The 27,370-nt window shown below is 33.1% G+C and overlaps 1 protein-coding gene across 1 annotated transcript in view; it reads left to right on the top strand.

Moving 5' to 3' along the window:
• Positions 1-27,370, top strand: part of CFAP47 (cilia and flagella associated protein 47) — a 366,407-nt gene that overhangs the window by 129,495 nt on the left and 209,542 nt on the right. Inside the window, 5 exon segments of the mRNA XM_011385160.2 lie at positions 112-337; positions 7,983-8,204; positions 16,189-16,270; positions 17,152-17,280; positions 25,631-25,823. Coding sequence (XP_011383462.1) covers positions 112-337; positions 7,983-8,204; positions 16,189-16,270; positions 17,152-17,280; positions 25,631-25,823 — 852 coding nt within the window.

Genomic DNA, 27,370 nt, shown 5'->3' on the forward strand with positions numbered 1-27,370 from the left:
TAGACTAATTTATAGAATAAGCTCTGTTTGTCTACCTATAAATAGCAGTGGCTGACAGAATATTTTACTCTATGGTCAAATAATGCTTTTTACAAAATATGTGAATTTTAGGAATGGAAATAATACCTGAAAAGTTGAATTCCAGCAAATGTAAAACGTCAAAGAAAAAAGGCGGTAGACTAATGGAAAAAGAGAAAAATCTGCATTTTTTTCCTGAAGAAGGAACAAAGGCATATGACTTCTTTCAGAAGGTTGTAAATGCAGCTGAGACCTGGTTCAGTCTCTTCGGCTGGCCGGAAGGACCCCATTTTCTTTCCATTCCAAAGACTATAAGAAGGTGACAGTTACATGTTTCTCTTGCTTTGTATCATATAATAAAATATCTTTTTATTGGGGTTGTTTAAAGTGAAACACAGTGTTAAGTAATTTATTCTAAATTGATAAATTATGAAGAAACTAATAAGAAAAGCAAAAAGATACAAGTATAAATTCTTTAGTATACATGTACTCTTTTACTTCTTTTGAACATCCAGTGATTTTAGACAAGCACTGAAAAAATCTCTGAACCTCAGTTTCCTCATTTGTTAAATACAAAGGGTAAACTATGGGTAGGAAAAGGCTTTTTAAATTTGAAAAATTGGAAACTCCACATTTCTCTATAAATGAAGTATCAGCCCTAGATCTAGAGTATAATCGGGTGAACAGTAGTATTAGTGAACAGGGAAGACACGATTTATTTGAAACTATCTCGTCTTTGACAGTACATTTACCTCACTCTTTCATGTGTTATTTTATTACTCAGCATGCCTGAAATAGTTAAACTGCATTGGTTATATCAAGCCATTTTAATTCTGTTTTTAATTAAAACAGGATGTTAGGCACCTTCCTTGTAACATTGCTGGCATAGTGGTTATGAGAGCATTTCTGCCTCCTTTGTCAGCACTGGAGTAACTTGCTGAAACCATAGGGGCGAATACTAATCTCTATCTAGAAGCACTATATTAGAATTAATTGCATCGATATTCAAGACTCAGCTAGGTTTTGTGACATCTATAGTTTTCCTATGTTAACTTTTTCAGTTTTTAAAATTAATCAGACAATATCAGCTTCATAGAATAAATTAGCTAATATTTCATCTTTTGTCTGTGGTGAGCAAAAATTGATGTAGCAGGCACCTTGAAAATTTACCAGCTTGATCATAAAATTGTCTGACTCCAGGGAATTTTTAAGAGAAGTTATTCTGTTACAACTTTTCAGTTTTTTGCTTTGGTGTTTGTCCTACTGAAAATTTTACTTCTTTTGAGTAAATTTTAATGATTTCTTTTCATTTTAGTGGAAATCATTGACTAGGCATTTAAAATTCATTATTTAACAGTTGTGACTACTAATATTGTTTGTGTTTACAGTCTCTTCCTTTTTTATAATTTTAATCTTTTTTATTATAAATATTAACAGTTTACTTTTATGTCTAATACAACAAATAAGTTCTTAGATTAATTTATTCATTTCTATGTTTTCTAAATCATTTAATGCTGATTTTTTTCTGTATAATTTATTTTTTCTTTAAACTTGAATTGTATACTTAATTTTTTTAGGTTTATAAATTTATATCTTTATTCCACATTGGATGCATCTCAGAATTTTTACCATTAAGTGTTTTCATTGTTTTTTTTATAGTGCCTGTGATTTTAACTTTCATTTCTTATATTTTTACCATAATAATGATTGCTAATTTGTTGTATAATATGTTATTGCATTCATGCATTATTATTTACTTGCCTATTTACACTAATTATTGGGCAGTTACTTAAGTTATTTTTAAAAATATTTTATTAATGTAAATAATGCCGAGGTTGACTACATCTATTTATAAATGGTAGCAGACATTTCTGGGTGTTACATAAGAAGGTTCTCAGAGGTGCGATCACTGAATTAAATAACATAAGCTTTTTAAAATCTCTTATACTTTTAGGTGATTTTCTAGTAAATGTTTTATTTTATATTCTCACTAATGAGTTACATTGTTGGTCTGGTTCTGTCCTGACAAAATTGAGTGCTTTGCTATTTTGATGAATGAGAAACAGCTTAGGTCGCTGGATGCTGTCTGGGGGAAAGGCAGTTTTAGAAGAATATGGGGGCCTCTCTAGCCCTGGGAAGGAAGCTGCCTACAGCCAAACAACTTTGAATAAACATAAACTTTGTCAAGTGGCAATGTTATTCAGTGGCAGTTCTTTATTATTTGGAATCTTTGCATCATGGACTCCCCAGCTAAGAAAATACTTCCAAGGTCATATATTGTTGCCAATATTTGAACTCATTCCTCAGTGTCTCATATTTCTCCATCATTTGGAACCACTTAGTGTTTCTGGTAAGACTGATATCATATTTTGTGAATACTTGATAATTCTCTCAGGATTATCTTATGGTTCCCATTTCTCTGCTACTCTATTCTGTTATTTATTGAAATGAAAGCTGAACATGGGGATATTTTATATCATTTCATCTACTTGACATTCAGTAGGCCCTTTCACTTAGAAAACTGATCTTTTAACTGTTCTTTTCTGCCTCCTTTTCGGCTATTTCTCTGTTTTCTGTTTTTTCTTCCTTAATCTCATTTGAGAATGATGATGGACCTGCATGACTGATCCTTTATATTACTCTCAGTTATGTTTTTTGTTTTTCATCTTTTTTCTACCTTTTGCTTTTATACTTGTAGGTCTTTGCTTCCTCTTCCAGTCTTCTATAACAATTTTAAATTGGTTCTTATAATTTTATTTTCTAGGAACTTTGTGTTATTCTTTATTTCTTCTCTCCCTCCCAGTCTTTCCTCCTTATCTCCTCCCTATCTCTTCCCTCCCTCGTGCCCTCCCTTCTTTCTATCCTTCCTTCTGTCTTTCTTTCACAATAGCATCCTATTTTTGTGTTATTGATGCACACTTTCTCAAATATCTCTTTCATATATAGTATTTCTTTAAATCATTATGATTACTGTACTTCCTCCCTCTGTATCTGCTGACTGTACACTTATGGTCCTTTAGGAAAAGCTTCCTTTCCCTCTGTAACCTACTGCTACGTAGTACATCATTTTGATTTATTCCTTAATATCATTCCATCCATTCTCTGTTTTGTAGAAGTTATTCAAAGTTTCTGGTATAATGGTGGTCCCACTTCATGTGGGAGGAGTAGGATTTCCAGTACAGATGAGTGTTGGTCCAAGCTTTTACTCCAACATGTACCTCCCCCAGCTGCCACACACCAAGAATAAATACATCCAGGGATGTCAGTCAGAAAGGGTTCAATTTGTTCCAAAGCTAGGCATTACATTACAGAAGCTCTCATTTAGTATAAATATGTAGAATCTCACAGAAAATCAAATTAATCGGTGCATGTTCGCTCTACCGTTCATATTGAGCACATGCAAAATAAAAATATTTTCTCTATGCCTCTATTTTCTCTTTTGTAAAAAGGAGGTAATGATAATATTATAATTATCTCTCTTTTTATTTATTAGAGGAATTTTATGAATTTTGTATGTGAGTGTATTATTGGTTATATGTATTACATATATCTTCTCCATAACTTTAATGTAGTCTAATTTTGAATATTTATCTTGATGGATAATGCTTTTCTCTTGGAATTGACTTTTGTGTATGTTGTGAGATAAAGGTCAAGATATACTTTATTTTCCCCTGTTTCTTAAAATATGAATATCCAGTTGACTCGATACCACACTGCCTCCTTTTTCATGTTAGACATTCATATAGTTGTCGATCTGTGCAGTACTTTCTTTTGATTAGTTTGTATATTTTTTGCATCAATACCAAATTGTATTAAATTCTCTTACTTTATCATTCTTGATATTTGAGTATAAGTACTCAAAGTTTGTTGTTTTCCCATTCTTGATATTTAAGTATAAGTACTCAAAGTTTGTTTTCCCATATTTTTAGCTGTTTATTCCATTTACATTTTATATAAATATTAGAATCACTTATAAATATCTTTCTCAAAAAACCTGCTCTTATATTTATTGTGAATAAATTTTGTCTATGATAAATTGAGAAAGAGCTGACATCTTTACAATATTTCCTTATCAAAATAAAAGAGCTTCCTTTATTTAGCTCATTTAAAGTTTATCTTAGTGATGATTTACAGTTTTCAATTAAGTCCTCTCACATAATTTGATAGATTTATCCCTGAGTATTTAATATGCTTTGAAGTTATGATAAACAGCATTTTTCTCTATTTTATTTTCCATTTTTCTATATGCTATATATGCTATGTGCTATATGCAATATATAAATAATATAATTTTCTATTTGCTACATATAAATAATATAAACAGTGTTGATTATCTTAGGCTGACACTTTTTTCCCTTTTTAATCCTCACATCTTTTTCTTGACTTGTTACATCGGCTAGGATCTCCAGTTAAATATTGAATACTAGGTATCCTCCTCTTAATCTCAATCTTAGGGAGAATACCTTTCAACATTTATCATTACTTATGAGGTTCACTGTATGCTTTTTATAGAAACCCTTTACTAGTTTATGAAGTTTAATTTATTTCTCGTCATGAGTTTTCATAAAAAGATTTAATTTTTAAACTTTTTCTTCTAAATTTGGCTTTATCTGAATTGCACATTTTTATATGTAACAATTTTTTTTCATCCAACTCATTTTTTCCAATTTCCAATGTACTTTATTCTACAAAGGTCATTTAGAAACTTGCATTTGGTGATTTTGCTATTAATATTCAACATAATTTCATTGAGGTCAGAGACCATCCTCTTTGAAATTTTTGACATTTGTTTACTGGTCAGCATTTATTTAGATTTTATAAACATTTTGACTTGAAAATATTGTGTATTTTGTAGTTATTGAAAGCTGTTTTCCATGTATGTACATTAAAACTAAGTTTGCTTATACTCTTTAAATAATATATATGCTTACTGACTTTTAAATTATTTATTAATGACTAGGATAAAATTGTTAAAATCTTTACTTATATTTGTACATTTGCCTACTTCTTTTTAATTGGGTCATTTTTGCTTTATATGTTTTGAAGCTGTACCAAGTGCATTTGAATGTGCAGTTGAAGCACCTTTGTGGTTTATTCAGACTTTTATGCCTATAGAATGTCTTTATACTTACTAATGCTTCATGCCTTAAGTTCTAAGCTATCTTATATTAACATAGGTACATCACTTCTGGTTAATATTTACATAGTATTTGTTTGTATCTTTTACATAAATCTTCTGTTTCCTATGTTTTTGGTTATGTTCCTTTTTATACCCTATCTTTGGCTTGTTTCATATTATTCTTTCAATCTTTGTCTTTTAATTTGAGTTTATGGTTCATATAAATTTAATATAACTACTATAATCTTGGATTTAAATCTACAATGTTTTTAACTTCTATTTTTCTGTCTACTCTGTTCCCTTTCTCTCCTTTTTTTGCCTTATTTTGGATTGAGTAGACATTCTTTTCTTATTTCACGATTCGTCTTCTAGCTTAGATATTTAAATACATTTTTTAAATTCTTTTAATCATTAATTTAGGCAATACAGCATACATTCTTAACTTATTAAAGCCTTTTACTAATTAATAATTTTATCTTCTTCTTTGATGTTGCAAGGGCATTTGATATTTTAACTTTATTTTCTTTCCTCCTGTCACTTGCTATTGTTGTTATGTAGTATAATTATATATATACACACCAAATATTATTATTGATTAATCAATCAATATTTGCTCATGCATTTACCAATTTTATTGTTCTTCATTCTTCTTGTATTTTTAATCTTCGATGTAAGATGATTTTCTTCCTGTCAAATACTCTTTAGTTTTTTAAAATAATTTTTTAATTTTCCAATTACAGTTGGCATTACAATATTATATTAGTTGCAGGTGTCTTTAGATCTTTTAATTAAGGTTATTTGGTAACAAATTTTTGTATTTGTTTCTAAAAATATATATATTTTTCGCCTTTATTCTAATTATATAGTTTTGTTTGATATAGGATTCTCTCTAGGTTGGCAGTTATTTTTTTCAGCTTATTTAAGATATATTATTTTTCTCTATCCCCTATTGTTGCTATTAGGAAATCATCTGAAATTCTAATTTTTACTGCTTTAAAGGTATCTTTTTTTGAAATACTTGTAAGATTATCTCTTTATATTTAATTTTCAGCAACTTCATTGTGACGTACCTAGAAAAGTTTCCTTTGTACTTATTTTTATTGGGTTCATAGTGATTTTTTATTTGTGGTTTAATATTTTTATTGTCTGTTTTGGAAAGTTCTCAGCCATTATCTTTTCAAATTCTTGATTGCCCCATTCTTTTGGGCTCCTTTCCTTCTTTGTTCACTCTTCTGTATTTTCCATCTTTTTGTCCCTCTATATTACAGTATGGATACTTTCTTTTTTTTGGCTCTTTCTCATCGTTTATTTATTTTATTTTTCTTTTTTTTATTGAAGTAACAATGGTTAATACAATTATAAAATTTTCAGGTGTACATTACAATTTGACATCTGTATATTCTATTGTGTGTTTACCACCCAAAGTTCAGTTTAGTATGGATACTTTCCTATGGCCTATATTTCAATGTATTTCTCTTTTCACTAGGTTTAATCTGCTGTTAAGCTCATCCATTGCTCTTATAATTTTACTTACAAGATTTATTTCTAAATTTTCTATTTGGTCATTTCTTATATAATTTATAATTCAGTGACAAAATTCTCAATCTTAAACATAGTACATACAGTTAGTTTGAAATCCATGTCTTATAACTATAATATCTGGGCCCCTCTTTATTCATATTGTTTATTGTTTCTTTCCATTTGCATTCATCTTGTTACCTTTTCTCCTTATTTCGTCATTATCTGGTTATGTTTTAATTACATTTAGACCAGTTATATTTTTTATAATTTTTTTTTGTAGAAATATTTTAAAGCCTGTGATGGTGTTAATTTTCTCCATGAAGTATTTGTTCGTTTTATTGATAATTTCATGATATACTAGCCCTATTATATACATTACTTATGAGGAAGTTGAGGAAAGAAAGGCCAACTAACTCTTATAAAATCACAGAGGAAGTGGCAGAGCCAGGGTTTGAGCAGTGGTGGTTAAACCCTTACGTAAATCAGTGTGCTTTCTGCTGTAATATGTGAAACAGACCTGCTAGCTACCAAACTGGAGAACTGCTGTTCAAAACGGCTCCTTGGGCACTTTTTATTTGTCAGTCGAAGCTGGTGATACATTTGTGACTTTGAATGCTCGCAAACAAATAGTATAGTATTAGGTATTTGATAAACTGTAGACAGCAAGAATTGGTTGCAATTTTTTACTCCATTTAAAATTTAGCATATATCACAATTTGGTGTGGGAAAGTATCAGGAAATAGAGATTGTGTTGTCTTAACTTAAAGAACAGAGAAATATATGAGAAAACTAGATCTCTAGACTTTAAAATGAGAATCATGAGGCTAATGTTTAGGATGTGCCCTTCTAAGTATTAAAATACATATTGAGAAAATGCGTGTAAATTTGTCTTTGTATATACACGTGAGATGAATGTTCAAAATCTATATTGGAAACTATTATAGACATTATTATCTCCAATTTATAGGGAACGATATTGAGTTAAGTGAGTTTAGATAACTTGTCAGACTCATATAGTTAGTAGGCAGTGGGTCCAGGATTTAACCACTATACTGTTTATCAAAAGCTCTTAAAATTTTCTAATTACAATCTAATCTTTCAGACTTGACAGTTGCAACATTAATTATTTGTGCTTAAAAGAAGATACTGGAAAACTCTCGAGTTATTTAAAAAATCTATTTTTATTAACAAATAGTAGCTGAATAAAGTAATTTTTGTAATTTCTTACTTGATTTTTATATAGAATTTTATTTAGTCATAGAACATTTATTTCCATAACATAACATTTTAAGATTTAAAAAAAAAATAAATCATTTTCCCATAGGGATGTGTATAAAATGCAAGCCTGCTCATCAGCCTCATTATCCAAAAGAATTTTACGACAGAATGACTTTTTAAGATATAATAGAACCATTTATGATGTGGTACGCCACTTGAGTGGAAAAATGCCTGATGGAATTAATTCAAGTCAATCGTTACCTGTGGATTTCACTGAAAGAGTGATTCAACTTCATATGCAACATTCTTCACTTCTTGACTTTCTCAAGTAAGTGCATAGATGTGCTAATTTAAAAATGTAATTTTGGCTTGGATAGAAAAGTAAGTAGATGGGTAGATAGATAGCTAGGTAAACTTTGATAGTATTTATCTTTTTATAAAATATGTACTAAATTTCCATAGTTTACCTAACCCTGAAATATGTACCTTGGAAGAATAATAGAAAATAAACATTTCATAACCTAATGAATTTATAATCTAAGGAAATCTTCCTCAGATTTTATCATGTATCCAAATCATTGGGATAGCATGTTAAACAGGTTGCTGGCCCTTACCCACATAGTTTATGATGCTAATTTGCATTTATAACAAGTTTCAAGTGATATCGATATTTCTGGTTCATAACCTCATCTTGAGAATCCTCATATAAGGCAAATATGTAAATCCATTGAACAAAAATGGGGTGAAATCAATAAGTTTATTCCTGAGATTACTGTTAGTATAATCTCAATTTATGAGTACTGTGAACTTGTAGTTGCATAGTTGAAGTCTTTTAATATTCAAATGATAAACAAATGAAATTTTCCATAAATAGTTGATAGAAAATAGGAGAAATACTTGGCATCATAATGTCTGTGTTCCTCTGCAGAGATTAAATGGCAAGTGGCCAAGAAATGGAAAAACAATGCTTAAAACTGTAAGAAGAGATATAGTAAGCACTTCTTTTGCTTACATTTGCAAAATTCTTGTGCAGTGGAACTCCCCACATTCATAAGCGGTGTTATTACTCCATCTTCCATACTCTCGTACCACTAAAATAGTACTTGTTACTTACAATTATTAATGCATTAGGGTTAATATATTTTGAAATATGTTACTGTGTTTTTATATTTGGCTTATTTGTGTATGGAATCCACTCCATAGTTGGCCGGAGATATTCATCTACTTTAACAGGAGTGTGGATGGAAGGTAAGAAGAGGACACTTATAACAGGAATTGAAATGAAAGATTTGATGTTCAATTTTGAAAATTTCTAGATCAGACTTTCTCAGTCCCTAGCAATACCATGATCTTAAAAATTAGACATGGTACTGAAAAAATGTTTTTTTCTTTATTTCTTAGACTTTCACTATCATGGTAATAACCCAAACTAGCTTGCATTTCTTGTGACATGTAAGAGATCTAGAAGTTTTTAAGTTGGTGAAGTTGACTGGGTCAAGACTCAGGCAGCCTGTTTTGGAGGATACTGGGTTGACAAAGAGGCAGAAGGGTGGCTGGCTCTGAAGCCATAATATGAATGACAAATGTATGAAGACTGGGGAGTGGCTGAGTCAGTTATGAGGCACTTATTGGTCCTTGATGGGGCTAAGAGGAAAGACACAAGATCCTCATTTCAGGTCTCAGCAGCAGATGCCCACATGGCACCTAGGCTTTAAGCAGAAGAGGTATTTCCAAAAACACTGAAGATTCAGAAAAGTAATCACAAACCTCACACACAGATACAAGAATCTCTCTCACCTACCTCATGTAAGCCCAAATACTGGGATGATCCATGTCCTGAGAGGCCTTATACAATTTGGAGATTCTGCTTTTATACAATAATATCAAATTAAAAAGACAAAAAAATAGATACATGGCTTTAGAAGTGACTCATGAAAGTGAGGAAACCTGAAGTTAAGGATTTATTTACTTATTTACTTATTTGTAAATCTGCCTCTTCCTAGATGCCATCTGGTGGTAAGTAAGATGCCATCTGGTGGTAAGAGGAGGTCTGAAATTTTGATCGTTTATCCCGAAGAAAGGAATTACCGTAAAGAGACTGTTCAGATCAGAAGAGACTAAGATATGTGAAGATTCAAGTCTGTATTTTCTCCCTGTTCTTCTATACGCAATCTGGGTGGGAGACTAAAATTCTGTTAGTTAAGGAAAATAGCACTCCACTGACTTATTCATGAGTCACTGTACTCCACTATTTTTTGAGAATGTGAGCATGTGAGGACAGGAACCACATCTGTATCTTCTGGCATCTCTTTAACACCCCAGGGTCATTGATAACACAGAATAAGTCCAGTGGTCATTAAATATTTATTAACATTTTCTTTCACAGAGCTTTGCTTTTTGAGCTCCTGTACTAAAAGGAATAAAAATTTGAAATTGTGTCTCAGGACAGTCTCATAAGAATGAGGAACATTTTGTGAAATAGAAAATTGAGGGGTAAAAAAAGAAAAAGTAAAGCATTTGCATTCTAGGAGGGAAGATGTAACCAGTCATAGAGTCAAGTTGGAGAAAATTAGGGTGGGTACTATGATTGTTATACATCGAACTTTTTAAATAATATTAAACTATGAATTCTTAAAAATAACTTTCATCATTAAGGCATTTATTCCATCATACCTGTAGTTTGCTAAGGCTACCATAACAAAATACCACTGACTGGATGGCTTAAATAACATAAATGTATTTTTTCACATTCTGGAGGCTGGAAGTATAAGATTAAGGTGTTGGAGTGTTGGATTTCTTCCGAGTCCTCTTTGCTTGGGTTGCAAATGGCTGCCTTTTCTCTCGTCCTCACATGACCTTTTCTCTGTGCACACACACCCTTGGTGTTTCTCTGTGTGTCCAAATTTCATCTTATAAGCACCAGTCAGATTGGATTAGGGCCCACTGTAACAGCCTCATTTTACCTTAATCACCTTAAAGGCTTTAACTCCAAATATTCACAGTCTGAAGTACTGAGGGCTAGAGTTTCATCATATGACTTTTGAGGAGACACATTTCAGCCCATAACAACGCCATATGTGTTTTATTAAGAAAAATACTATGTAATTGGATATTATATTTTACAATAACTTTTGTATTGCTTTATTTGATATGATATGCTTAATGTTCATTGTCATTTGTGCCTGTTATAGACTGAATTGTGTCCTTCCGAAATTCATATGTTGAAGCTCTAACTCTCATTGTGACTATATTTAGAGAGGGACCCATTAAGGATGTAATTACGGTTAATGATATCCTAAAGGTTGAGCCCTAAGCTGATGAGACCAGTGCCTATATAAAAAGAGGAAGAGACATCAGAAATATCTATCTACAACACCCTCATTCCTCGCTCCTCCTCCTCCTCTCTCGCTCTTTCTATTTTTCTCAGCACAAAGAAAAGGTCATATGAAGAACACAGCAAGAAGGCAGCCACTTACAAGCCAGAAGCAGAGGTCTCACTAGAAACTGAATTTTCTGGCACCTTGTTCTCAGACTTTTGGCCTCCAAAACTATGAGAAAATGAATTTCTTTTGTTTAACCTACCAAATCTGTGGTATTCTATTATGGCAGCCTGAACAGATCAATGCAGTGTCTTATATCCTTTGATATAATTTTATTTGTTATAACCAGTAATTATTTTTATAACATGATTAATTTTCATTGAAAAAGTAAACTTTTTTGATTTTTAATTTTCATAATATAAAACTAAGCAGAATATAAACATTGTGTATCCTACACTGAAACTATAATGTAGGATATTACATAATATAAAACTATTATAACTCTTACTTTCTAATTACATTAATTTTTAAATAAATTTTTCATTTACCAAAGTAAATACAATTCGGGAAAAAAGCTCACTTTTCTCTATAAGTAAATTCAATTACATTTGTGATTTTACTTCTTTTATCTTTAAAAATTATACACTTCTCTCATATGCATGTCCATTATGGTATCTTATTTAATGGAAAGAATGAAAATATTTCAAAGCAACAATTTAAGAAGTGATTCTGGAGGTGCATATTGAAGTGGGGTAAAAGAGTATAGCTTTTGAATTAGGTAGATGAAGGCTTAAATTCTAGCTCTTTTGTACTCCCGTGACTTTGTACAAGCAACTTAACCTGTTTAAGCTACAGTTTTATTATCTGTAAAATTAAGGGTTAAAATTCTCAAACTTGATTGATAAAAAAATTAGAAATAATAAAATATGTATTACATGACACATAATAAATGATGATGATATGATAAGTGTAATAAATTATGATCAATGAATTTCATATGCTAAAATGTTTCTTTAAATTATTCCAACATGGTAACCATTAATGACACACTGAAAACTAACTCTTATGATATCACTATCATTGAAATAGAATATTTTCAAAATCTATTTTGTTAAACATAAATGTCTTATTGACATAAAGAATGCCAGAAAACCAGTATTTATCAACTCCGTCTTTATATTACATAGAAATTTTTTTTTAAATTTTATTAAGTTTAAAATCAAAAGCACATGACTTTTAATTTTATCACTTCCTACTCTTGGTCCTTGATTGATTCGGTAAAATAAATGTCTTAATTCAATAAGGCAAAAATTGTAATGCCATTCTTATTTTAGAAACTTAGTTGTACTTTTAAAATATAATAGAATATCAACTGTGAACAAAAGAAGGATATTTGGGTACTTAAGTAAATCTTTATTGTTTGTGCATTATAGAAATCAAACGGTTTTCTGATAGCATCATTAAACTCTGTGGTACTTGTGATCATCGTGTTATTCTTACAGCATTATTGTTGGCACAGCTTCAGTAGTGTTGACATTAATAGGGGAGGTTTCTGTTTTGACATTTAGTGGTATGGGGATGCAGGTGCGGAAGAATGATTTTGGCATTAAAGCCAAGCCGTTTAAATTTATTACTCTTTTATCAGCAAACATATGACTATCAAGATATGTTGGCTCTGATAAAATTCTTCGACATTCAGAATGTGGCAGTATGGTTAATAAAATTGGACCATTAATCCAAGTTACATGCATATGTTTCATCATGGAAATAAATGTATTAAATTCAAAATGATAATAAATGTTATTAGGTTCTCGATTTAAATTTGGTGACAGTGAGTGAGGACTTTTGTACAAATGAAATTATGGATTTTGTGCAATAAATGAGAAGCTATAATTTTTGGAGATTAAGTTTAGACTTTAATAACTCATTACATCTAATTTTATTTTGTTCTACTCAGAGTAAACTCAGAAGAAATATGCAAATAGAAAGCCTAGCATATAAAAGTGTAATAAAATCAAATATAATTGTAAATACTGTCTTAGGGACTGATGAAATTAGGCCTTCAGATAGATTATGTTTTTTAAAGGAAGAAACTCATCTCTTGTAGGGGAAGAAAAACAATTTTTTTTCTATCCTTCTAGGTTCTTGGCTGAGACTCCCCTGTAGTAAAAGACAGATTAACAGGAAAAAGAAACTATTTTAATTACATATGTAAGTATGGTAGCCCCACAAAGATATGAGACTCAAAAGACAGACAGAGCTAAGGAAAGGGATAGAGGTCTAGGGCTTCAAAGTCGGGGAGTCTGAAGGGAGGGAGGAGGAAAGGTTTGTTAAACAATGGTTGCCCTTCCATGCAGATAAGTCTCTCAGGTGAAAAAATTATCTCTGGTAATCACTGTCTTCCAGGTACAGGCTTCTTTTCTAATGCAATTTTTTTTTTTAATAAATGTAGATTTCCTTTACAAAAAAGTTACTTCTACTCTGTTTTCAGAGCTTTTATGTCCATAGTTTCTCAAAATCATTGCTAGGCCAATGAGGCACATTTTAGGGTAGTATATTCTGCTACCTTTCACTTCATAACAGCATCTGTAAAATGCTGGTAAAGAACAAAATTCAACTGAATAAATTTTAAAGATCTTATTAGCTTTATTCAACAATTTATGAATCAGACAGGTTCCAATTTAGCAGATAGGAAGAAGCTCTTAAGAGCTATCTAAGGCAAGAGAGTTTTTAAGCAGAAGGGAGCAAGAACAATGAAGTTGCACTTAGGCAATGAAGGGGAGTGGGACATGCCACCCTAAAATGTGCCACTTTAGCATGTAGATTGGTTTGAGCTGTAGGCAATTGAGACCCAGCAGACTCACGAAAATCTTTTTACTCCTCCATTAACTGCCTAAAAGAATTTAGATAGGGACCCTGACCCAGAAAGAGAGCTACTACCAGAGATAGCTTTTTGTATCAGAAAGATGTAGCTAGCTGTATGGTCAGGCAAACATTTGTTTACCAAACATCTACTCTTCTCATCTTCCTGTGAATTATCTTCCATCCCTTTGAAGCCCCAGACCCCTACCCACTTCTCCTTAGCTCGAGATGGCATGTAAACTTCAATTACCTGATTGCCTGGGAGTCTCATGTCTTTGTGGGGCTTCCTTAGGTACATAATTAAATTTGTTTTTCTCCTGTTAATCTATCTTATGTCAATCTGATTATTAGACCACCAAAGAATCTAAAAGGGAAAAAGGGAAGTTTTCCACCCCTACAGCAAAAAGGCAGATTGGTTATTGCAACGTCACTTTCCTTTAGGGAATGGCGGGGGTCTATCAGGCACATTACCTAACTCATGCTGATCAGGTGATTCTGATTGAACAGTTTAAGATTCCACTTTGGGGGAGCCAAAACGTTAATTAAGTCCCCGTTTAGTAAGGTGGGGCTTAGCATAACCAACTCCATTTTGGGCCTATTGTCTTTACCAATGCAAAAATGCATTCTTACATTAACATTTTACTGAGGGCTTATTTTCTGCTGGACACTGTGGAGTGCTCAAATGAATACAATGTGGTCTCCCTCCTTAAGTAGCTCTCAGTCTGTTTCCTGATAGTTTTCCTTAGGCTTTCAGTAGTATTCTATAGAAGTGATCATATCCTTCTGAGATCCCGTCTTGGCTTTGGATGCAAGGAGGTATTCCACTTTCTTCATATGTCTCTGTGCTGTCTGTTTCACTTTCTAGGATTTCACCTTAATGGGATGTCATCTCATTGAGTTCTTACATAGGCTTTAGGTTGGCTGCTCATCCTAAGGAGTGGTGTGCCATTAAAATTAGATTTTATGTAAACCTATAGTAATTCCGATGTAATGAAGATTCATAGGAATAATGTAGATGCAGACAGGAAATATGTGAAAACCAAAGAGAAGGGATGATGCTTGACTTTCAAACAAAGGAGCTTTATGTACGCAGCACAATTTCTTCCACTAGTTTCAACTGGCCCAGGGCCAGTCAATACAAATCTAACAACTCTAGAACTGTGTTCACTGTTTGCTCTCCTACTACGGTTTCCTTCCTTCCTTCTCTTTTCTCATATTCATCTGTGCTATCTTCAAGGTTTGAGCTTTCAAAATCATCTTAAGGCTCCTTTCTGCCTTTTCTTTATCCCACTTCTCAGTAGTTACAGGACTATAAACTGCTAAGGGTATTTCAAGTTAAATATTAGAGATGGCATTCTTCTCTCGTAAATGCTTATGATGTGTGGGGTTTTATGCTCACTAAATGAGGTTGACCTAAACACTCAAATCCCAACCAGGAATCACTCTTGCCAAAACTGTATTAAATATCTATAACGTGGTTCTGGTGGAAGTGGACATACATGTGAAGAGTTTGGATTAAAATATTTCAAGAAATTTGACAGCGAAAAAATTATAAAGTCTTAAAAATGATAAATTATATACATGTAAATATGTATATATATTTTTAAATGAATTTTAGAAACTTAGTTGTACTTTTAAAATATAATAGAATATCAACTGTGAACAAAAGAAGGATATTTGGGTACTTAAGTAAATCTTTATTGTTTATATATATATATTTTTTATATTCAGGCATACATGGTGATAGGTATTCAATGAACATTAGGTGACTATGTTTTATTTTATTCAAACTTTTTCCAGCTATTTAAAAATTTTGTAATGGCACAGCAACAATAAGATGGCTAGTGCTTTGACAATAGGGACTAAGTCATATAACTATACTCCATTAACATATAAGGGTAAATGTGGATGATTATAGGCACTTAGTTCTTTCTCAATCAGTTCTCTAAAGGAAACATCATATACACATTTCACTGGTAAGGGAAACTTAAAAATTAATTATAAATTTTAAAATTTAAAATTAAAATTCAATAAACAAACTATATACATTGAAATAATTTAATTGAAATGCAAGTGATATACAGATTGTATTATACTATAATAATTTGGAGTTTTCTTTTTTAATTTTAGTGCTCAGGGAGCATGTATTCCTCATGTACTGCCAGAATTTCTGTTTGAACCAGAAGATTATAAGAAGTGGATTAAAATTACAGTAAGAGAATGTAATTTCTGAGAACATCTGTGCAGTTATTTTTGAATTTACTAGATTTTGGTCTTTGCTTAAAGATTCCACTTTAGAATCCTTGATTTTTTATTTATGAAATATCCTAAGGATTATGCCTGGATGACATATATATAGTATCTGTCTAAAAATCTGTGTGGAGACGAGGCAGAAATGATTACATGGTTTTCTTAAATATATAGTAATTGCTTCTTTTAGAGGATTTAAAAATGAGGAATGATATGTGCTTATGTAATTTTTTTTTTAAATACATTTTTAGAATATATATCTTTCAAAGGAAATGCTGGTTTAATTTTCTCACCACTTGCCACTTCCCATGTTCAGTTTTAGGGGAGAATAGGAAGAAATTAAACAAGATATGCATAGATTTTTTTCAAAGTATTCAATTCATTTTGTGGAAACCTATTGTATTAAGGCACCTGTCAGCTTTGAGGCAACTCTACTTTAGTTGTGGCACTGTTACTACAGTCACCACATGACATTAGTAGTAGAGCCATGGGACTGTTCTTTGGCATTCTGCTGAGTTCCTGTGGCTTAATCCAAATGGTGTGGCTCTTTCGAGGGTTCAGAGTTCAGAATTCTTTGCATCTTATTGTGCCACTAATGCCACAGAGTGGGATAGTAGATGCATTGAATGAATAAATCTACAACTTCAATAAAAGTCTGTGATTTCCATAAAGTTACCTATGTCGATACTTTCTATGACTGGCACATGGGGAAATAGAGATCTTGATGAATATATGAAAAGGACATGTATAGGTTTTATAATATATGCTAGCTAAGTAGTTAAAACTTTGGAATTATATTTGCCTTGTATTTTAATTAATGTTGTGATATTTTATTTCTTCAAGTCTTCCACTACTACCTTGCCTGTGTGTTCCTCTCTACCTAAGGAAAAGCATTCTATCGTTATAGATATGACTAAGTTTGAAGCCTGGAGTCAACGGGCATGGACAGATGTATTCCTTCAGATGTATAAGGTAACACTTCCACTCTTATTTACTGTGTTGGATTCTTTGGGTCGATTTACAAGAATAGTGTATTAGTTAAGGTACAGGTAATGCTGCTGTAAAAGATTCAAAAACACAGTGGCTCAAATAAGATTGAATTTTTATTCTTCTTATGGAACTGTGGAGAAGTAAGTGGTTTAGAAGTAGTGGAGCGTCTCTTCCATCCTCAGTGCTGGGCTTTCATCTCTGGGTCGGTTTCTCAGAATAGGGAAGAACAAATAGGGAGTAGAGGACAAGTAAATACCTTTTAAGGATGTTTCCTGAAAAAATGCATCATTATCCTTTCAAAGCCCATTGGGCAGAGTTTAGTCATATGACCACGCTTAGCTTTAAGAGAAGTTGAGAAATATAGTCTGTAAAATTGGTAGCTACAGGTGTTTTTCAGTACTAAAAATAAAGATTAAAGAATGAATGGAGGTGAAAATTATGGTCTCCACCTCTAATACATGTAACTGAGTTTAAGCTCCTACTGCTCACTGCATGATATCCGAGAAACTGAGTGACAGAGTTGAAGCAAGGAAAGCAACTGTATTCAGAAAAACAGCAAGCTGAGCAGATGGTAGACTAGCATCCTAAAGAACCTTATTAAGAAAGTACAGATTTCAGATTTCTTTTATGTCAAGGGAAAGGGGAAATGGGAGGGGTAAGAGGTGATTGTTGACTACAGACATCTGGGTGCCAGCAGGTGTCCCAGGAAGATTGTGAAACTTCTTTGTTTTTAGTCTGTTGACTCTAGTTGATGTGAGTCCAGTCGCGAAGGTCCTGCAAATCTTTGACAGTCATTATTTTTATATATCTTTTGTCTCCTTGAGAGATGCCCTTCTGTTAAGAGTCTGTTTTTCTAAAACTGAAGCTGCAAACAGAATTCCTCTAATGATTAGTATGTCTATATACAAGACTAAGCAGAAGCTATTGACCTGAAGACCATGGCAACAAAGCAGATTTGAGTCAGAGAGGCCAAGCGTTTCACTCTGTTATAAACATAGTAGTCTCTTCTAAAGTTATTCTGGAGAGATATTCACTAGGAATCGTATAACTGTAGGCAAGATCAGGTGTTGATGAGATTCTCCAGTTGACTTCATGCCAAATTGCATGTGTGGTAAATTAACATAAGTAGCTATATTTTCACATGCTATATCTTTAATGTTTAAACAAGGACTGGTTTTGGTCTTGGAGTCATTTCCTACATTTCCAAATGCGGCACTATAGATCTTGTTCAATAAGACTGGTGGAAGTTTTTGCTCTGCCCTCACAAGTCGCAACCACAGAGAGGGTAAGCTGTAGGACAGGGAGTTAAAATGAAGAAGTTAGATTAAATAGCAGCAATTAGTCACTCCAAAGAAAGAGCAAATTAACAAGCTAAATAATGATTGGTATATATGAGACTTTTGTAAAGGCTTTTTAAACATTATCTTATTTAATCTTCGCAACCAGTAACCCCCAGTTTAGAGCTGAGGATTCTGAGGTTAACAGGCATACCTACTTTCTTCCAAGATCACCTGATTTTGGCCATATAAAACCATCTGATATAGGAAAAGTTTATTTCTTTCTTGTTTTTCTCTGCTGGAGCCCAGGAGCCCAGGGCCCTCTTGCTGCCTACTGGCAGCCTCAAGCCTCCACTGCAGCCAGCCACCTAGATCTACCTTCTGAAGAGTTCCTTCTGCTACATGATTCCCACTTACTCCTCCTCTCGTCCTCTTACCACCCCCCCCCCCACCCTGCCCTATCTTTCTTGCTGGCAGTCAAGAAGAGAAATCCTGTTTTTTCTTGATTAATTCCCAGAAGAATGTATAGAGATATTTGTGACTCCTAGCCAAAATCAGAATTGAGAAAAGAAATTTTTTTCTTTCTGAACTCCCATTTGCATCATCTATAATTTTGTCCACTGATAAAGATGAGTCACTCCAAAAGAGAAGAGCAGAAAATGCCCGACTATAGGGACAACCTAGTCCTAATTTTGGTTCATGGACATAATTCACACACACATTCATTTATTCATTTATGCATGCATTCGTGTATATGTTTAGGTTATTTGATCCATTTTCCTCAATCTATTAGTCTATGAATTTAGAAACGAAGTATCATTTGTAAGTCTGATAGTGTGTCAGCTACATAATAGATGCTCAACAAATATTTTTTGAATGAATTCAACAACTATTATGTTTCAGATACTATGCTAGGCTCTGGGGGTGTAAGAGTAAATTTAATATAGTCTGTCTCCTCAAGAATTTTGTGTCCTGCAATATAAATATATGTAATGACAAGGAAGTGTGACAAATGCAATGACAAGGTAAGCCCAAAGAACTAAAGATGAATGCACATAGAAACAAACCTAACTTTCTTGTGCCTTGGGAAGGTTTCCGGGAAGATCACTTTAAACCGAGTCCTGAGAAATGATAGAAGTTTGTCAGGCAAGGTAGGGCATAATTTAGAGAGAGAGAGATTGAGAGAGAGAGTACAGTTTGTGTGAAGGAGATGGTAGACGAGTTTTAATGGGAGAAGAGGAGCATAACATTTTAAGACAAAGGGAATTCAGTGTGGAACTGCCTGAGGTTAAATGGAACATGATACATTTTGAAGAATAAACACAACATGGCTGGGGATAAGAAGGGTGGACTATGATCCCAGTCAGAAATTAGATCATAATTGACTTTATGAGTCAAACCAAGAAATCTGGATTTATGGATTTTAGCACAAGGTTAGTACAGAGCTATTTTGAAGGAGTTAAAACATAAAGGTAGCATTATTAGTTTTGCATTCTAGAAATATTACTGTGGTACAGTGTGGAAACTGGGGTATAGTTCAGTGTCTGGTGCTGGGAATGCTGTTAGTGGGAAAGATGAAAAAGAGGCAGCTTTCATAAATATTAGGAGTAGAACTAAATAAACTTGGTGAATGACTCTACCTTTTTGAGGGGAGGGGCGTGAAGGAGACAGAGAAGTCAAGGATGACAGTGAGTTTATTGCTTGGGTGACTGAGGAGAATTTGATCCCAGTCACTGAAACATGACAAGGGATAATAATAAGATTCTGTTGGGGGTGGAGGGTGGGACAAGGCAAGAAAGCATGGTAAATTAATTTTAGTCCTGTATTATGATGCCCTGTGTGATTACCAGGTAGGTATGTCTTTTAGTCAAAAAAGAGATCTGGGTGGCAGCACATGTTTGGGATTCTTCACTGATTCAATGATAAAGTCATAGGAATGGATAAGATTGCCCGGTTAGACCATCTGCAGAGCTGTGTTTCTCCATGTATTGTATCTAAAGCATGGGTAGCTCTAGGTGCTCTATTAAATCTGAAGTGGATTGGCAATTTCATTTGAAAAGCAAGTAATGTTATTGAGATGAGTTCACAACTTGGAAATAAAAGATTTGTGATTTTTATATAAATCCCTTTAGGTTCTTATTGTCAAAGTCTTAGAAGTCATGCATATGTACTCTGAAACTGCCTTCGTCTGTTCTTGGCTAATAGTTTAGATAACTGGATATAGCTTGTCTCACTCAATTTAATTTTGTGTTATTTAGTTATTTTTGCTTGTTAAATCTACATGATTAATAGTTGCACTTTTCTTACATTATATTTCCAATTCACAAAAGAAAGTGGGTCATTGAAGTATAAGAAGTAAAAAACAATAACAGAAACACTCAAATTCAGAATGTTGTTCCAAATGTCAATTATAAATAGGGATCTGATGTGGCTATAAAGGATTAATCTATACTGAAAGAAGTGAACGTGATATTTCTACAGATGAATCTGGAAAAGAAAAGGTGATCAGAAATAAGTATCTGAATCATAATTTTAAGTAAACTGTCTATTCATTTGTTCCCAGTATACTGTCTATCATAAAGTTTTATTTTTTGAATAGTGGTACAATTCTGTCAAACATTTTGATATTTTTAAACAAAGAGCAGTGATCTTTCTGGTTAATTAAACACATTTTCCCTGAACCAGTTCAAAATCTCTCTATAATCAAATTGGAGTATTTGTTGCTAAAGGTCGGCAAGACACCATTTCGACTGAGGCATGATTCAGAATATCATGCCTCTGTAGAAAAGAAACAAAAATGGTACAAGAGATCATATTTCTGAGGAATATTTAAAATCACTTCAACAAAATGATTGGAGAGAGGCAGAATTGATGAAAATCTTTTATCAAATGGCTTTGCAATATGTCCCATAATGTCAGTGGCATCAGTGTGGAAGCACAATTATTCTCAAAGGTGATAACAAATATTGCACGTTTTGGTTGGATACAACAATGGATAGGGAACATCCGAACAATTCTTTGCATGTATGTGATAAATATGTGTGAATGAAGTATGTGATGACATTGTATTCTCTTTATCAGTGAGAGCCCATGCTTTAGGAGATGTGATTCTTTGTCATTTAAAGATTAATTTGTAATGTAGCCTGGAGAAGATCCTTTGGTAGTATGTACTAATGGAGAATGACCTGTTGGTCACAACATGAAAGGACGTTGCAAATGAACTCTTATTCAGATTGATGGGTGATTAAAAATATGCTTCTGTTCTGAATTCAGTGTTAAAGGAAACAGAAAAAAAAATGTAAATACCGTCAAAATAAGGCTACTGAGTTACATAATTTCATTGTAATCTCTGTGAATTCAAGATTCTCTTTCCAATATGGAGATGTGTTGAGAGTGGAGGGAAGGTCACTCTCACATGAATTTTCCCAATAGAAATGAGATTAAAAGTATTATCTTCATAGCATTGTTTTTCTGTATAGTATACCATTTCTCTTATTTTAAGTTGTGAACTTTTATGATGCATCAAATGATGTTTTCCATGTTTTGGAAACACTGGACATATACCTATATGATTTAAGTATCATGATTTTCAATGTAGTACACTAAAATCACTAAAGCATCAAAAGCTTCACTTTTTTCCCAAGATTTATTGGAGAAAAAGTTTAACAGCTAAGCTGAATATGATGTCATTTCTGCACAGCTGATTTGATGATTGGATGCTGAAGTCCAGCTAACATTCTGCTTGCTAAGACAAGGGATCATGGTCTAAGCTGTGTCTCACCAAGTTAAGGGGGCCTTTTACTTTTAAATAAGATTGCTATGAGAGCATCCCCTCACAGAGCATGCCATTTTTCTGGTTTGCACAAAGACACTAGAAAGATTATTGAAGTCCTGGCAATGGAAGCCGAAGAAACTTTTCCCAAAGATGAATGAATGCTTTTAATACTGTTTCCTGAATTGAGTTTTTTTACCTTCTATTTTTGAGTATGATATGTTCATCAAGTAGCTTAGCATTTGGTTGTTATTAGAAGGTAGATTTTAATTTAAAATATCTGTATAATTTCTGCCTTCATGGTTAGCGTGACTATAACAATCAAACTGAGCACCCATTCTGTTAACTTATGAGTTAAGATTTTCTCATTTTGTGGAAATGGTAAGAAAAGAAACTTACTGAATAATAAAGTGATAAAGAGGTCAATATGTTCATTATCCAGGTATATGTAGATACCTGGACAGAGATTATAAGAGTATTATTCATCTCACTGATACGAAGCTATATTCTCATTACTATCACTAACTTAATGTTCTAAATACTGTGTTGGATCTTTATTTTTGAATTACAAAAATTAGTGCTATATGTGGTTTCTTAATGCACATTTAGTGATTCGTAGGGGGTAAAATTGGGAGATAATAGCTGTAGAGTGAAAAAAAAATGGCATAGGTTAGAAATCCAATATTGAGCAAACCCAATGTTTAAATAGGCAAAGGAAGAGAGTACTGCAAATGAGCCTGAAAATAGAAAGATAGCAGTGACACTTTATGATATCATGAACGAGGAGGAAAGAGTCTTTGAGGGAAGACATGGTGAACAATATCAGATGAAATTGAGAGGTGGCTTACGATAATGATTAAAAATTCCCTGGACAAGAAAGATGCCAAAAGCACTTTTATCGTGGTGGTAATGACGAGGTAAAGAAGGTCATTAGGTGGGCCTTGGTTTGATAAGCTAATCAAATGGAAGAAAGTGGCTACAGTGAGGGTAGAAAACATTTTCAAGAGTTGTAACTGGTAGAGGGAACAGATAAAAGAATTATTGGGAATTCAAGTTTAGAAGAGCCAGCCCCCTGAAAGCTGAGTGTATAAGTGAAACATCTTCTGATATTGCTGAAAAGTAACTGGTTGGGAGGGAGAAGTTAAAGATCCAAAGGTACAAAAGACCACTGATACAGGACTGTCCCTAGAAGATGAGAAGGCCTGGTATCTAGTATAAGAGAAAGGGTAATTCATCCATTGCAGCTGTGGAGAAGGAAGAAAAGTGAGCGCAGATGCAAGAGCTTTTGGACACACGGTGGGACACTGCAGTGTGCTAATTAAGATGTCATCTTTTGCTCTTTAAAACTGAGAGGAAGGATCTTCTAAGAAAAACTAGTATATAGGTGAGAGGGAAGGAGGTTTGATAAAGATGATTAAGAAGCCACGAGCCACAATGGATAATGAGAGTGAGAAGACAAAGGAAACAGGGAATTTTAGGCCTGCAGATTTTATTAGTAAATTAGGAACCAAGTACATCTCAGGTTTCTTGGAACCCCTGTCACTGATCCCCATGATTTAGAGCTGAGATCAGATTGATGCTGTGTCTTCTACCACCAGAAAACTCCCCTGTAACCTCAGTCTCTTCCTGGAGCTTTCTCTCCACCTGTCTTAACTGACACTCATATCTTCACTGCAGAATCGGTTCCCATGTGGTCCTCTTTAACAGGATCTGTTGATGAACAAGTTTGAATCTCTTCCTTTCTTTTTTTAATTAATTTTTTTTCTTTTCTGTAATTCTTACCCTATGGTATTAAGTTATATTCTTTTTACAACAAATTTGTGATCTTGATACCATTTAGACTTAAATTACTGCAAGAAGTTTTGTTATGGTAATAAAAGTTTATGGTATGTTTGAAGTGTTTATTACTTACATCTTCCCACTTAAGCAATCCGATCGATGGAAATATAAGCTTCTAAAAATTAAATCTGATCTGAATTTGTTGATTTCTACTTAATTGTGCTTTCTTTGCCAATTGGAAAAATAAATTAAAACAACACATGATTTTAAAAATCATTCATTGAAAAACAATAAGTCAAATATAATAGCAAAATTCATGTGGAACTGAAAGTACATATGATAGTGATTGTATAGCACTCAATATATATAATTATATACTGCGATACTGTGATTTATAATAAGAAATATATATATTTGGCCTTCCTTCCCATCTCTGGCACAGAGCTCCTAAAATCCTTTGATATTTCTAAGTGATGAGAGTGATGAAGGTATGTTTTGTTAAGTCAATGAGGTAAGTTTTGTACTGCACCTAAGGGTGGGGGCTGATTACCAAAGGAAACAACTGTGTAATTAGAGAGTTGGAACTTTCAGTCCCACCTCTCTGTCCTCCTGGGATAGGCGAGGGCCTGGAGGTTGACTCAGTTGATGCCAATGATTTAATCAATTGTGAGTATGTAATGAAGCCTCCATAAAAACCCATAAAAGACAGGGGTTGGAGAGCTTTTGGAGAGGGCATGGAAGCTTCATGCCCTTTAGCCATGTTTGTTCCTGAGTTATATCCTTTTATAATAAACCAATGATCTAGTAATTAAAATATTTCTCTGAGTTCTGTTAGCCACTCTAGCAAATTAATGGAACCCAACAAGGGAGTCGTAGAAACCTCTGATTTATAGCTAGTTGGTCAGAAGTATAGGTAACAACCTGCACTTAAAACTGGCATCTCAATTGAGTTGCCAAGGAGAGGATCATTGAAACCTACAGCGGATAGTCGGTGGGTTAGAAGCATAGGTAACAGCCCAGGCTTCTGATTAGCATCTGAAGCAGTTGATGGGAGGGTGCAGCATTGTAGGACTGAACTCAACCTGTGGAATCTGATGCTGTCTCTGGATGGATAGTGTCAGAATTGAGCTGAGTGATTGGAGGCTCTGCTGTTGTTTGAGAATTGCTTGGTTGCATGCGGACCACCCGCGCCCCCCCCCCCCATACATGCACATTGTAAATTGGTAACCAGAATCCTTAGGTAATTAGCTTCTTCTTATAAATTGCGTAGTGTGGTACCTTATAGACCAGATGCTATAGAAGCAAAAATTCGAGGATTTAAAATGAGCAGTTGAGGTCATCTTATCTATTCCTTTACTCTTGAGTTGATGTAATTAACTAGAAAATACTGATGCTTGCTTTTATTTATCGACCTGTCATATTTTTCATTTACTCTTCCTTCAAATTTTTATTTTGCCATTCATGTCTAGTAAACGTTATTTCTCTTTCTTTTATCCAATTTCAGGTTCTGGTACTATCCCGGATTGTACCACATTCCAGAAAGAATTTGCCCTCTGTATATGAGCAAAATTCACCAAAAGTTAATCCTCCTTTTGCATCCAGCAACATATATTCTAATTCTGAAAGGATTCTGCTTATTTGGATGAACACAAATTATGAGAATACCCGACATATTATATGGAAAAATGGTCTGAAAGGTGAGAAATTTTTTTCTTTAAGTTATCACAAATTGTAGTGTAACGGTATAGAACAACCCATGTAATAGGATTCGGAAATTATGGATTCTGGAATTGACTACTGCGTTTATGCTTTGTTCTGCAAAAAGGATGTTCCTTAATGTAATCAAAATCAGTTTTCTTACATGTAAAATGGAAATAAAAGATGCTTCTTTTAATTTATTTGAAGAATAAATGATAAAAATTATGTAGAGTCACTCTAGAAATGAAAGACAGTCTTAGTATCTTTGCTGGCATTTTCAAATCTATAAAGTATTAAATTTAAGTGATACTGATCCAACCTTGTACATAATTAATTGAGATCAAGTGAAAATTGACTGGAACGCATCTTATATGTCGTTGTGACAGTCATGTTGGAAATCAGTAAGTAAAATAATGCTTTATGATTTGGAGGCGGGTGGTCAAATTAGGTCAATAGACCAAGGCAAGTGGGTGTTGATAGACCTGCTCCAGTGTTCAGGTAGGCACTCTCTCATTTTTCCCTTGAGAAATGATGCTCTATATCTTTCTACTTCAAGATCCTTAAACTCTTTCTTTGAAAATGGTCTTATTTGCTAGTATAACGGTGTACTTTTTTTTTTTCATCATAACCATTGTTTTTCATGAGGAGGGCAATGTACATGTTGGTTGTTTCTTTGGTTTTAATTCAGCTTCCCTCTTCCAACTACATACAAACCTGCCATGTTTAGAATGGGTTGTGTTCTAACATATAATGATTATGGTTATTCATTATACTGAACCCTCTGAGTTTAAATTTTAGAAGAAAGATTAAGAGTATGATTTAAAATGAGACTTTGAATTACAGTTGCTCTTAATTTAAAGCCAGTGCTTTAGCAAACATAGTTGACCTCAAGCTTGAAAGAGATATTGATATATTGGTATTAAGAGAATAGTAGAACAATTAGAACAATTTGACTTGAACCTGTAATTTAATAAGATTTATATCTTAAAAAATGTATTTGACCCATTTAAAAATATTTTAAAAGGTATAAGTAATTAGTTTGATTATTGAGGAGTAATACTTTAACCAGAGTGTTATAAAATGTGTACATATATTAGAAATTAATATGTTCATTTGTTATAAAATTATTATAGTTTTATTTTTTACCAAGAGCATGGTCTATACAAGTTAATTTTAGATAGTTTGCTGTATTTTTTAGAATAATGCCATATAGAAACTGGCCCCTTTGCTGTTTACTTTTTATTAAAAATTTTTTGACCCTTTATTATTTTTATTTATTTATTTTTTACTTGTATTTCTACCCTCCTACCTCTTGGCAACCATCAGTTTGTTCTCTGTATCTATGGGTCTGTTTCTCTTTTACTTTGTTTATTCTTTTTTTTTAAATTTTTAAATTCCGTAAATGAGTGAAATCATACAGGATTTGTCTTTCTCTGACTTATTTTACTTAGCATCACACGCTCTAGATCCATTCATGTTGAAGCAAATGGCAAGATTTCGTTCTTTTTTATCACTGAGTAATATTGTATTGTATGTATGTAATTAT

The sequence above is a fragment of the Pteropus vampyrus genome, unplaced genomic scaffold, assembly GCF_000151845.1.
Source record: "Pteropus vampyrus isolate Shadow unplaced genomic scaffold, Pvam_2.0 Scaffold667, whole genome shotgun sequence".
NCBI lineage: Eukaryota > Metazoa > Chordata > Mammalia > Chiroptera > Pteropodidae > Pteropus > Pteropus vampyrus.